This window comes from Cervus canadensis, chromosome 5, assembly GCF_019320065.1.
Source record: "Cervus canadensis isolate Bull #8, Minnesota chromosome 5, ASM1932006v1, whole genome shotgun sequence".
Classification (NCBI taxonomy): Eukaryota; Metazoa; Chordata; class Mammalia; order Artiodactyla; family Cervidae; genus Cervus; species Cervus canadensis.
Genome location: NC_057390.1, coordinates 14,730,922 through 14,745,083, shown reverse-complemented (window position 1 = coordinate 14,745,083; position 14,162 = coordinate 14,730,922). Strand labels below are relative to the sequence as shown.

General features: G+C 39.0%; 1 protein-coding gene across 1 annotated transcript in view; it reads right to left on the bottom strand.

The window, feature by feature from the left end:
- TTC27 (tetratricopeptide repeat domain 27) overlaps positions 1–14,162 on the bottom strand; it is a 164,454-nt gene that overhangs the window by 109,249 nt on the left and 41,043 nt on the right. Inside the window, exon 9 of the mRNA XM_043468286.1 lies at positions 11,915–11,981. Coding sequence (XP_043324221.1) covers positions 11,915–11,981 — 67 coding nt within the window. The remainder of the gene's footprint in view (positions 1–11,914; positions 11,982–14,162) is intronic.

Genomic DNA, 14,162 nt, shown 5'->3' with positions numbered 1-14,162 from the left:
AGGACAACGCTACATAGCACGGTGCCATTTGCAAACAAACTTGTGTGTAAGACGGAATTTCCACCACTTTCACACACCAGGGCAGAAGTCAGAAGCCCCCTAAAAAATGAATGGTAACATTTGTGTGTCTTTTAAAAGTTCTCTCACTGCTTACATCTCATTGACCAAAACCTCCAAAAGGTGGTTCATTGAGTCAGTAGGCTTTTACAAGTGTGTAACTTTTCATATACACTTTAATATCTCTATTGTTGCTGTAAAAACTGAAATAAACTCTTTTATTTATAGTTAAAATGTTTTATAAGTTAAAGAATCAGTTCACTTCAGCAACTGTTGATAAGGAGTGTAACAAGATACCTCGTGAACAAAAGGGAGACCGATCTGCATGCCTCAGCAGGAGTTTCTCACTGAGATATGCCACCTGAGCTGATGCTTGGGCTCGGATTAAAAAAAGGAGCTGTAATCATCTACCATCTGAGGAAATGCCATTACCTGAAATGAAAGTCAATGAATATCACTTTACCTCACACTAAAAAGTAAAATTTAATACTATGACATGTTAGGTAGTCAGGCATGATTTTATTTAGCTCACAATTTCCCACCACATGCAACTCTGCCCTCACTCCCAGAAAAGTAGCAAAGAAAATTCTGTAACACCATCAAAGAGGACCTGGAGTGTTGTTTCTATTAAAAACAATTTCCTGTCATTCTTATCACTGAACATTTCAAACATTCTTCTTCCAGAGGTCACTAGGACCCTTTACAGGACAGACAGCCAGTCTGTTCCTTTAAATATAAGGGAGCTTTCAGATAGTTGCTTTTTCCACATATAAATCAAAGCAACTCAGAGCTCTCCTGTGAGTGTGTAACTGCTTGGCTATACTAAGGCCAAATCAAATGATGCCCACCCAGGTCAGGCTGACCTTATAAAAGCAAGGATCAAAGAAACACTATAAAAAGCAAAATTATTCCCCTTTCTTAATGAGCAATTTAAAAGAGCATTCATTTGTTAAAATCAGTACCAAATGACAGTAAGCTTAAATTCCAAATGTAGCCTATAAATTACTCTCAGGAGACATAAAACAGTGGTCCAAACACTCTGTCCTTGCTTTGTAGACCATTTAAAAATCAAAGCTATTTTTCTCCCCAAGTCCTACTACTGCTCTAAACCAACCTCCCAACAAAGCCACACGGCTCACATATTTCCTTGCCTTTGCTCACATTATCACTCCATCTAGATCCCTTATGTTTCAAGGCCCCTCTAATCCTCCCTGAGGTAACAAAGCCTTCTTTGACTGCCCTATTCCAAATATTTTCTTCTTTTCTAAGCAGTTAGGGATTTATCTGTGCTATCAATGTAATTTAAATTGCCTGGTATTGTTAATTACATTTTCATAAGTTTATCGGATCTTGGCTAAATTAAAAATTCCATGAAGGCAAGTCTTATGTTTTATACCTTTATTTCTTCCACAGTATCTACCAGCATGCTTGGCAAATCCTGAGATTCTGGATCTCCTGCTATTACAAAGCTCTCAAAGCTCTTTTCTCCACTCTGCAAATTTTCATACACAAAGCAGACACCAGGCAGTTCTAGCTGGTGGTCACTCAGTTGCCTCAAAAAAGAAAGGCCTCCTGCATTCTGGAGACGCTATTTCATCAGCACTGCCAGATGCACCTTTCACACGATCACGAAAAGCAGACGTATTTAAACCATACAAATTATTTTTGAACTGAATTTTTCATCCTTTAACACCACGTTAATTCATAATGTCAGATGGCCTAACACTTTTAGCTTCAATGATGGCCAAAAGCAGAAGCACAAAACCATGAGTTTGAATAAGACTCCTCCATACTGAATGTATTACCATCTTAACTATAATCCTCTTCTATTTCTCCTATCTGGGGACTGGAAGACCCACTGAAGTAAGGTTTTTTCCTTCACATTATATTTTCTTCACATTACTGATTCTGCCTCTCACCAGCCTAATAAACAACAGTAAAATTCACTTTAAAAGTAAAATGTATACCATGATGTCAGTGCTGTCTATTCCTTAAAGTGGTTTATCAAATAATATTTAAATGATATTGCTATTGTGCCGAATGGTTTTTAGACTTTATTTTTTATTATATGATACACAAAGAAGATAAAGCATAACTAAAATGCAAGTTATAAAATATACTATAAACACATATGAATCTTGAGACTGTTTTTAAACTTATCATTACATTTTAAAAATTCATATACTGCAGTTTATCATTCACTTGTTGATGGACATTTGCATTGTTTCCAGTTTTAAGCTCTTACAAATTAAACAGCTATGAACATTTGTGTAAATCTTTGTGGAGCTATACATTTTCATTTCACACAGATAAATACCTGAAGGTGGAATTGATGATTAACTGCATGAGAAAATGCCAAACTGTGTTCCAAAGTGGTGGTGCCATATTATGTCACATTACATTTACCATGTATGAGGATTTCAACTACCTCACATGGTAACACACCTTTTAAGTGGTAGACAGTTGTATATTGTTGTGGTTTTAATTTGCATTTTCCCAATAACTAGTGATACTAACCATCTTAGCTTCTCTTAACGAGTCATTTGTTTATCCTAATGTCATCAAGTAGTATTTTATTTTTTTTTGCCCATAGCTTATAATTTTTATCTATAGACAAATGGTCCCAGAAACTTACTTGGCCATCACAGAAGCACTCCAAAAAATTTTAGAATCAGCCTGTCAACTTCTAAGAAAAACAAAAGGTGGAGTCGGGGGCGGGGGGGTTAACTTGGATTTTGATTGCTACTGGATTTATTATTGTGTAATTCTGGAAGAATTGTCAATTCAACAATATTAAGCCTTTCAATCCATGAACATGATTAAGTCTCTCCACTTATTTAAATTTCTTCAATTTCCTAAAGCAATATTTGTCATTTTTAGTGTACAGGTCTTACAGTTTAGTCAAATTCATCACTAAATATTTGATATTTTATGCTATTGTGTGTGGTTTTTAAAATTACTTTCCCAATTATTACTGCTAGTATATATAAACATAACTGACTTTTTTATATTGACCTTGTATTCTCAGACATTGCTTATTAATTCTAGTAGCTTTCATGTCTATTCTTTAGGGTTTCCCACGTAAAGAATTGTGTTGTCTACGCATAATGATAATTTTATATATTTCTTTCCAATCTGCACTCCCTCTTGATCTTTGTCAGGCTCTTATTGCACTAGCTGGAATTTTCGGCTCAAAGAAGAAGTGCCACTTTCCTGACCTTAGAGGAAAAAAAATTGTTTTTCATTAATGGTGACTTTAACTCTAGATTTTTCACAGAAACCCTTTATCAGATTGATATTCTCTTCTACTCAGAGTTTGCTAACTTTTTTATAATGAAAGAATATTGAGTTTTTCCAAATGCTGAAATAAATAAATATAATGAGATGATCATTCAATGTTTCTCCTTGACTGTATTAAAAGATGAACTTCAATGACTGTTTAATGTTAAACCAATTTTGCATTCCTGAGATAAAAACTATCTGGTCATGACTAATTATCCTTTTTGTTGTTCTTCAGTCATTCAGTCGTATCCAACTCTTTGCAACTCCATGGACTGCAGTATGCCAGTCTTTCCTGTCCTTCACCATCTCCTGGAGCTTGCTCAAACTCAAGTTCACTGAGTCGGTGATGCCATCCAACCATCTCGTCCTCTGTCATCCCCTTGTCCTTCTGCCTTCAATCTTTCCCAGCATCAGGGTCTTTCCCAATGAGTCAGTTCTTCACATCAGGTGGCCAAAGGATTGGAGTTTCAGCCTCAGCATCAGTCCCTCCAGTGAATATTCAGGATTGACTGGTTTGATCTCCTTGCAGTCCAAGGGACTCTGGAGTCTTCTCCAACACCACAGTTCCAAAGCATCAATTCTTCAGCACTCTGCCTTCTCTACGGTCCAACTCTCACATCCATACATGACTACTGGAAAAACCACAGGTTTGACTATACAGACCTCTGTAGGCAAGTAATGTCTTCGCTTTTTAATATGATTTTTAGGCTTGTCATTGCTTTTCTTCCAAGTAGAAAGCATCTTTTAATTTCAAGGCTGAAATCACAATCTGCAGTGATTTTGGAGCCCAAGATAATAAAGTTGTACACTCTTTTCACTGTTTCCCCATCTATTTGCCATGAAGTAATGGGACTAGATGCCATGATCTTAGTTTTCTGAATGTTGAGTTTTAAGCCAGCTTTTTCACTCTCCTCTTTCAACTTTAACAAGAGGGTCTTCAGTTCCTCTTCACTTTCTGCCATAAGGGTGGTGTCATCTGCATATCTGAGGTTATTGATATTTCTCCCTGCAATCTTGATTCCGGCTTGTGCTTCATCCAACCTGGCATTTCACATGATGTACTCTCCATATAAGTTAAATAAGCAAGGTGACAATATACACTCTTGACGTACTCCTTTCACAATTTTGAACCACTCGGTTTTTCATGTTGGTACTCTTGCTTCTTGACCTGCATACAGATTTTGCAGGAGGAAAGTAAGGTGGTCTGGTATTCCCATCTCTTTTAAGAATTTTCCACAGTTTGTTGAGATCCACACAGTCATAGGCTTTGGCATAGTCAATGAAGCAGCAGTAGATTGCTTTCTCTAGCTTTTTCTGTGATCCAATGGATCACTGGTAATCTGATCTCTGGTTTCTCTGCCTTTGCTGAATAAAGCTTGTACATCTGGAAGTTCTCAGTTCACATACTGATACTGTTGAAGCCTAGCTTGAAGGATTTTGAGCATTACCTTGCTAGCATGTGAAATGAGTGCAATTGTGCAGTAGTTTGAACACTTTGGCATTGCCCTTCTTTGGGACTGGATTGAAACTGACCATTTCCAGTCCTGTGGCCACTGCTGAGTTTTCCAAATTTGCTGACATAGCAGCACTTTCACAGCATCATCTTTTAGGATTTGAAATAGTTCAACTGGAATTCCATCACCCCCACTAGCTTTGTTCATAGTGATGCTTCCTATGGCCCACTTGACTTCACACTCCAGGATGTCTGGCTCTAGGTGAGTGATCACACCATCGTGGTTATCTGGGCCATTAACATCTTTTTTGTTTAGTTCTTCTGCATATTCTTGCCACCTCTTCTTAATATCTTCTGCTTCTGTTAGGTCCATGCTATTTCTGTCCTTTATTGTGCCCATCTTTGCATGAAATGTTCCCTTGGTATCTCTAATTTTCTTGAAGAGATCTCTAGTCTTGCACATTCTATTGTTTTCCTGTTTCTTTGGATTGTTCAGTTTGGAAAGCTTTCTTATCTCTCCTTGCTATTCTTTGGAACTCTGAATTCAGATGAGTATATCTTTCCTTTTCTCCTTTGCCTTTCACGTCTCTTCTTTTCTCAGCTGTTTGTAAGGCCTCCTCAGACAACCATTTTGCCTTTTTGCATTTATTTTGCTTGGGGATGGTTTTGATCATCGCCTCCTGTACAATGTAATGAACCACAGTTCTTCAGGCATTCGATCAGATCTAATCCCTTGAATCTATTTGTAACTTTTACTGTATAATCATAAGGGATTTGATTTAGGTTATACCTATGGTTTAAGGTTTAAGGCCTAGTGGTTTTTCCCTACTTTTCTTCAATTTAAGTCTGAATTTTGCAATAAGGAGTTCATGATCTGAGCCACAGTCAGCTCCCAGTCTTGTTTTTGCCGACTGTATAGAGCTTCTCCATCTTCGGCTGCAAAAAATATAATCAATCTGATTTTGGTATTGACCGTCTGGTGGTGTCCACGTGTAGAGTCTTCTCTTGTGTTGTTGGAAGAGGGTGTTTGCTATGACCAGTGCATTCTCGTGGCAAAACTCTGTTAGCCTTACCCCTGCTTCTTTCTGTACTCTAAGGCCAAACTTGCCTGTGACTCCAGGTATCTCTTGACTTCCTACTTTTGCATTCCAGTCCCCTATGAAGAAAAGGACATCTTTTTTTGGTGTTAGTTCTAGAAGGTCTTGTAGTTCTTCATAGAACCATTCAGATTCAGCTGCTTCAACATTAGAGGTTGGGGCATAGACCTGGATTACTGTGATATTGAATGGTTTGCCTTGGAAATGAACCAAGATCATTCTCAATGTGCTTTTGAGACCACATTCAAGTACTGCATTTAGGATTCTTCTGTTGACAATGAGGGCTACTCCATTTTTTCTAAGGGACTCTTGCCCAAAGTAGTAGATATAATGGTCATTTGAATTAAATTCACCCATTCTGGTCCATTTTAGTTCACTGATTCCTAAAATGTCGATGTTCACTCTTGCCATCTCCTGTTGGACTGCTTCCAATTTACCCTGATTCATGGACCTAACATTCCAGGTTCCTCTGCAATACTGTTCTTTACAGCATCAGACTTTACTTTCACCACCAGACCCATCCAAAACTGGGCTGTTTCTGCTTTGGCTCAACCTCTTCATTCCTTCTACAGCCATTTCTCTGCTCTTCTCCAGTAGCACATTAGGCACCTACCGACCTGGGGAGCTCATCTTTCAGTTCACCTTTCCATACTGTCCATGGGGCTCTCAGGGCGAGAACGCTGAAGTGGTTTGCCATTCTCTCCTCCAGTGGACCACGTTTTGTCAGAAGGTGGGTCATCGTCAGAAAATTGGATTAAAGATTATCCTTTTTATACACTGCTATTTCATATATTTTGCCCCAGATCTGTGGTTGTTTACAAGTATTCACATTCAGTACCAGTTACTCCAACATGGCTAGAAATAAACCCACAAATAAGCATTAAATTTAAGCCATGGTTAACTGTGAAGAAAGATGTCCAGCAGTTACCAGAGTAGATGATGTTAAGAAGAGCACTCATTCTTTCTCTATTTTTGAAATAAGATATATATAAGTAACCTAGTACAACTCCAGTCAAAAAAATTTTAAGCCTTTGTTTAAAAATAGTTTACCCACAAACTGAAACAAAGCATACCCATCTCCTGCTTCTCTAAAAGCTACTAAGTTATCACCCAGATGTAGCTACCAGGCCCATGAGCAGAACACCTGTTAAATTAAAATGCATGAGTAACACCTGAGGGGACAAGTATTCAAACCAGAAAGAAAATGAAAATCCTGGGTTACCCTGCTTAATACAGACAGACATGTCATCATCTAACATGAGGACAAACTATCAGAAGTATCATGGATATCTTGCAGTTATATTGCCTATCTTAAAAAATTAAAAGTAAGAAATAAGTATACCCTAAAAGAAAAAAAAGTATCATTTTTATCTGTAAAAATGGCTAGCAAACTTTTAAGTTCACAGTTAAGTAATTATTAAATAGCTTTAAAATTAATAGCAGAAAGAGAAAATATACACAATTTAATGTGTAACTTCCAAAGGTCTTTTTCCATTTTTCATTTACAAAGTCCTTGGGGCTTCAGGCAGACAGTCAGAAGGCAGGCTGCCAGTATCAATTCACACTTCAGCAAAACTTTTGCCAATGAAAACTGAAACACCTGTATGAATTAACTAAATTGTTCCCATTTTCAACAATGAAAGGAAATTAAAAGCATTACTGAATGTCACTGACTTGGCTCATCTGAAAGGAAATAACGTAGATAACGCAGCTAATTTTAAATTATCAAGCCGATACAACATAAATGGCTCTTTAGAACAATGTGGGTTATTTTTACTATGACTCATTCAGCTTTCCTGAAATGTGAGGAAAGAATGTCTTGGAATAGCATTACATAATGACAATGTTAATAAAAAAAGGAAAGTACTCCTCTTAGGACAATCTTCTGCCATTGCTGAATTAAAACCTTTTCCCAGTGCATCTCATACATATCTCAACATGCTACACCAACTTGGAAACACTGGCAAAAATTCTTCCAGAAAAGAGATTTCACCACTATTTTAGTAAACTTTAGGACAGCTGATGAAAACTGAACAAAATTCAGGACCAATAAGCCACTCATTTGGTTCCCAAGTATTTATCAGATGTTCACTAGCTGTGGTTACTGTCCCTCCAAGTGCTCACAATCCTCTGGGAGGGGTAGTGAGATTTCTACTGGACTCGCTCTCCTGTCAACAGAGAGAGACACCTCACAGCCTCAAGAGTTCACAACTCCAGACCCCAGGTAGCGTGCTGCAGCCAGAGGAGGGAGATGGATGCTCAGGAAAAGGACGTGGCTTCTCTCCTCTCTATTCCCTTTTCTTCCACATCTACAGCCAATTCCAAAGAGCCCTTATGCACTTAGAAATTCCTGTTCCTTGAAAACAGTGGTATGCTCCTACAATCCAGTGACCAGATAACCTGACTCACCACTGAGGGCTGTGGGGGCATCTATCTGCCCGCTCTGAAGATTCTCATACACATTCTGTAATCTGATCCTAAGGACAAGTTTTCAGTGCCGAGGGAGGGACACATCACGCCCTGCCTCATTTTACAGAAGAGAAAGATGAAAAGGACACACCAGGTATCAGTAGCACCCTGGGTGGTCACACTACCTACACCGTGGAACTAAGTGGAGCAGAGCAGCCCCAGTTCCTGGTTCTAGTATACTTCATTCATTCCCGTATTCTGCGTACTTCTCTTGAGCAGGAACTATGACTAAAGCATTGTAGCAGGCCTTGTAGAAGACCCAGAGAAGGACAGAGACCATCCCTAGATCTGGAAGTTTAGAGTCTTACAGGGAAGACATACACCTAAGTAATTACAGTGAGCCCAAATATGATTTTTGTTAAAAGATAATTCAGAAGCAGGGTAGCAGCCAGAAGTGGTCCCTCTTGCCTCAGACACTCCTCAGCAGTGTATACAGGATATAAATAAAGGATATTTATGTACAAGATATACAATTATTTAGGATATAAATTATAGTGAAATTATTGAAACCTGGGGCCACCTACAACTCACCTTATTATCTGCTTCAGATTCATGCACAGGAAGGGATAAGAGGAAAGACTGAATGACAAAAGGAAGAGGTGACTTGGTTTTTCTGGAGTATTCTGTATACTTCACTTGGGACAAGGAATGAATGGGTGTTACACAGCCCAAAGTATGCATGGGGCTCCTCAGAGGCCTCCTCACTCTTAAGTTCCTTGCCTTCCTTCTCATCAATTAAAAATTTATTTGGCATTAACCAACTCATCTCTTTGAAAGTGTTAGGCCTGGCACTAAAGAGCACTTTCACTGAACAGCTTTTCCTGAAAAAGATGTCAGTTCTCAGGTCAGTGCTGACTTGGAGGAGATCTAGAGAAGAGCAAAACAATTATGTATCATAAAGCCCTGGGGGGAAAACATAAAACCAGAGTATACAACCTTTACTGCAAGCTAGGAAGGGTGAGTTACCTACCAGCAGAGGTTACTAGAGTTAACTACTTCAGCAATTGTACCTAACTTTATAGAGGAACAAGAACAGGGAAAGAAAAAGAAAAGAAAGGGAGGGACTTCTCTGGTAGTCCAGTGGCTAAGACTCTGCGCTCCCAATGTAGGGGACCTGGGTTCGATCCCTGGTCAGAGAACTAGATCCCATACGCTACAACTAAAGATCCAGCGCAGCTACATAAATAAATGTATTTAATTTAAAAAAGGGGGGAAGGAAAGAGAAAGAAAAATAAGAAAAGAACGGTTAAAGAAAAGAAGAAATATATGACATCCACGAAAAGCACTAAAAACTAAGTTAACTGCTTGAATGCGACGAGAGTGCTTTCATGTCATTTCAGGTTAACTGGATAATCTATATTCCACAATAATGTGCTTATGAAGCCAATCTCAAGAAGATGTTTCTGCTGACCACCGTCCCATGAGAACACTTCCTATCATAGGCTGCATCTTGTTTACCTCTGTCATCAGAATGAGCCCAAGCACCTGGGTCATCACTTACCATCTACACACCAGTGACTGTCCCCATCCAGCTCTGTACTTCCTGACACTGACTCAAGACCACACCAGACCCCACGTGTCCTTCCCGGTGCCTCACATCAGGAAGACTCGTGTTCAACATCACCCTCCCATTAAGATGCTCCCGCACTGTCTCGCCTAAAATAGCCATCCCTAACCCATTCTTCCTCTGCTACACTGTTTTATGTCTACAATGAGTACTTCTATCAAACATCTGTCTTTCTTTGTCTACCATTTATTTCCCTCACAAGAATGTAAACTGATGAAAATTCCAAGAGGGAAAAGGCTGCTATATCCTCAATAACCAGCACAATGCCTTAAGTTTTAAGGATTAAAGTGTGTGTTAAGTATTCAATCTATGTTGAACGAATAAATAAGAGGTGCATAATTTTTTAAATATATCTTATTTAAAAAAAGTTTAACACTTTCCTTGTCAAATTCCTTACCATTTATGTAACAACTATTAGGAACACTCCACACAGTTACCTAAACACACATATGCTATAATGAAAATCAGCAGATTTCTAACAATACTGAAGTGGGAAACTAAAACAGGCACTCAGAGGACTCTGAAGATTAACATCGACCAGTTCTAAAACTGTATGTAGGAAATAGTAACTTGCAAAATTTTACAGCACAAAGTAAGTTAGCCTTTCTTTCTACGAGATAAAAGTACTTTAGTTCTGCCTTATCTGAAAAATAACAAAGGAAAAAAACACCAGAATTCTAACTTGATCCCTAACTACGATAATAAAAATGCCTTTGAAAAAATGATGAATCTTGAGCAACTTGGGTTCATTAAAGACGTGTGTATCTTTTCATCTATAAAGCTAAAAAGATACTGACAGCCCTCTTGTTCTGTGGCCTTCCTCTTCTGAAAAGCCTTCTTTGATATCAAACCCTCAAACAACATTCTCCTGTCTTTCCTTTTCACGATCATTTTTTCCAACTGTGGTCTTTATCTATCAACTTTATTTTTCTCACACACCATTCTCTCCTTATTTCTCTGCAGTGAGGTGACTACCCAGCTATTTCACCAAACCTGTCATAGAGATAAGCAATGCACTCCAGCCATCAAAGCCTCAGCCTTTCCTCCTGACCGCTCTCCACTGCCGAACGCTGACAAGCGCCCCTTGCTCTCGACGCTGGCTCCTGCCTCAGCCTCCACAACCCATGCTCTCCTGTGTTTGCCCCTCGAGCCCCTCAGTCCCACTACACCACGAAGCATCACCCTCAAATTTTAACCAAAAGAGTTGCACATTACACTGGCTTTGGAGTAAAGATTCACACTCTTGCTCTATCACTTCATTTACTCAGTCAACAAGTATTTACCGAGCCCATATTGTGTGCAAGATACTGGACTCAGCCCTGCAAACAAAGATCAAAGAACAAGAAATATTTATTCACTGCCCTTAAATTCAAGCAAGTACAAACAAAAATGCTTGTGTCTGTAGAGGACAGACTGGCAGACACAGTGGGGAAAGGAGAGGTTGGGACAAATTGAGAGAATAGCATTGAAACATACACACTATTATATGTAAAACAGACAGCCAGGGGGAATTTGCTGCGATGCAGGGAGCTCAAACCCAGTGCTCTCTGACACCTAGAGGGGTGGGATGGAGTAGGAGGCAGGAGGGAGGCAGCATATGTATACCTATGGCTGATTCATGTTGATATATGGCAGAAACCAACACAACATTGTAAAGCAATTATCTTCCAATTAAAAATAAATAAAATTTTTAAAATGCTTATGTCTAAACCAGCATCAAGATATATGCAGCTTGGAAACTAAAATGATAAGGTTTTTTTTCTGCCTTAATTTCCTTCAGTTCAGTTCAGTCACTCAGTCGTGTCCGACTCTTTGCGACCCTGTAAATCGCAGCACGCCAGGCCTCCCTGTCCATCACCAACTCCCGGAGTTTACTCAAACTCCTTAGGTGACAGTATTTCAACATGAGCAATCTGAGGCAAGAACATACCAGAGGCAAATAATTTACAAGAAAAACAAAGAAACAGAAAGGACAAAGGCATCACTCACTGATGTAAATGCCAGCAGCTCCTCTTCAGTTAACTTGTGCACTGGGTTATTCTTCTGGAGATCGGTGCTTTAAATTTAAAAAATAAAAAAGCAAATCAATTCCAGAATGCATGTCATAATGAATGAAATACAATTTTTAAAGAGGCAAGTAAACTATATTTATATATTTGAAAGCACATATTATAATATTATTGCATTATTTACAAATGTACAGATGACTGTGCCAAAGATAAGCACAAAAGTAATAAAATGTTAACAAGTAACTGTGGTGGTGTACTAAATGTCAACACAGCTTATTTTATAAGAAAAAACAAAATCTAATCTGTGCCACTCCACAAAGAAAATGAAAATAATTAATATGGCACCAATTCCTATTTATTAAACTCATGCAAAACAAAATTTACTATCACCATGAGACAGGCAAAGATTAAGAAGTTCTCAAAGAGCCAGAACAATGGGAATTCTTAGATCCTGCTGATCCAAGTATGAATAATCTTGGAAAACAATTCAGCACTATCTTGTAAAGTGAACATTCACATATCCTAACCTCAGTAATTCCAGCCTAGATATAGAGCCCAACAGAAATTCAACAGCTGTACCGGGAATCATACACACAAATATCCATAGTAATATTGTGTGTAACAGGAAAGATCTGTTAACAATCCAATGTCCAAAAAGGAAATCAATACACTGTAAAATACCCAACAGAATGCTACACTGCAAAGTAAACTGCAGCGATATGTAACAACACGGATGAGTCACATAAAGACACTGGTGAGAGAAAAAAAACACATCACAGACAACTACATATAGTAACATACCGCTTTTATAAAGCTGAAAGACAAATAGAATAATTGACTGAGAAGTATAAAAGACATGTGAGCAAATATATTTTTTGAAAAGGCAAGAAAATGACAAAGACAAAATTTAGGACATTGATCACCTTTTAAGACAAGAAGGAAGATGACATGGGAAAGACGTATACAGACTGAGCTAGTGGTATTTGCAATCTTCAAGTTCTTAAACTGGGTGGTGGATTCATGTTATTATTATATTATATAACTTATGTTTATATATTACATAAGTTATTTTGTATGTAAATATTATTTGTATTAAGAATGAAAATAAAATTCAAAACTGTGTTCCACCTGCTGGGATGTTATAAGAACCACAACACTTCCCTTCTCTGACCCTCGCTAATGGTGCAGAATGTGACTTTATTTACTTTTGGCTGAGCTAGGTCGTCTCTGCTGTACAGGCTTTTCTCTGGTCGCAGGGAACAGCTGCTAGTCTCTAGCTGTGGCACGTGGGGTGGCCTCTCCTGCTGGGGAGTGCAGGCTCCAGGGAGTACCCTGGGAGCCTCAGCAGCTGCAGCATGCTGGCCCAGCACTTGCGGTCCCCAGACTCTAGCTCCAGTGCACAGGCTCAGGAGTTGTGGCCCATGGACTTAGTTGCTCCATGGCATGGGGGATCTTCCCGTACCAGAGATTGAACCTGTGTCTCCTGCACTGGCAGTTGGATTCTTTACCACTGAGGCACCAAGGAAGTCCCAGAAGGTGAATTTAATCGTATATATATTTTTTTAATCAGACAATGCAGAGTACATCATGAGAAACACTGGGCTGGAGGAACCACAGGCTGGAATCAAGATGGCCGGGAGAAATATCAATAACCTCAGATATGCAGATGACACCACCCTTATGGCAGAAAGTGAAGAACTAAAGAGCCTCTTGATGAAGGTGAAAGAGGAGAGTGAAAAAGTTGGCTTAAAGCTCAACATTCAGAAAACTAAGATCATGGCATCCAGTCCCATCACTTCATGGCAAAGAGATGGGGAAATAGTGGAAACAGTGACTGACTTTATTTTTCTTGGGCTCCAAAATCACTGCAGATGGTGACTGCAGCCATGAAATTAAAAGACGCTTACTCCTTGGAAGGAAAGTTATGACCAACCTAGACAGCATATCGAAAAGCAGAGACATTACTTTGCCAACAAAGGTCCGTCTAGTCAAGGCTATGGTTTTTCCAGTGGTCATGTATGGATGTGAGAGTTGGACGATAAAGAAAGCTGAGTGCCGAAGAATTGATGCTTTTGAACTGTGGTGTTGGAGAAGACTCTTGAGAGTCCCTTGGACTGCAAGGAGATCCAACCAGTCCATCCTAAAGGAGATCAGTCCTGGATGTTCACTGGAAGGACTGATGTTGAAGCTGAAACTCCAATACTCTGGCCACCTGATGTGAAGAGCTG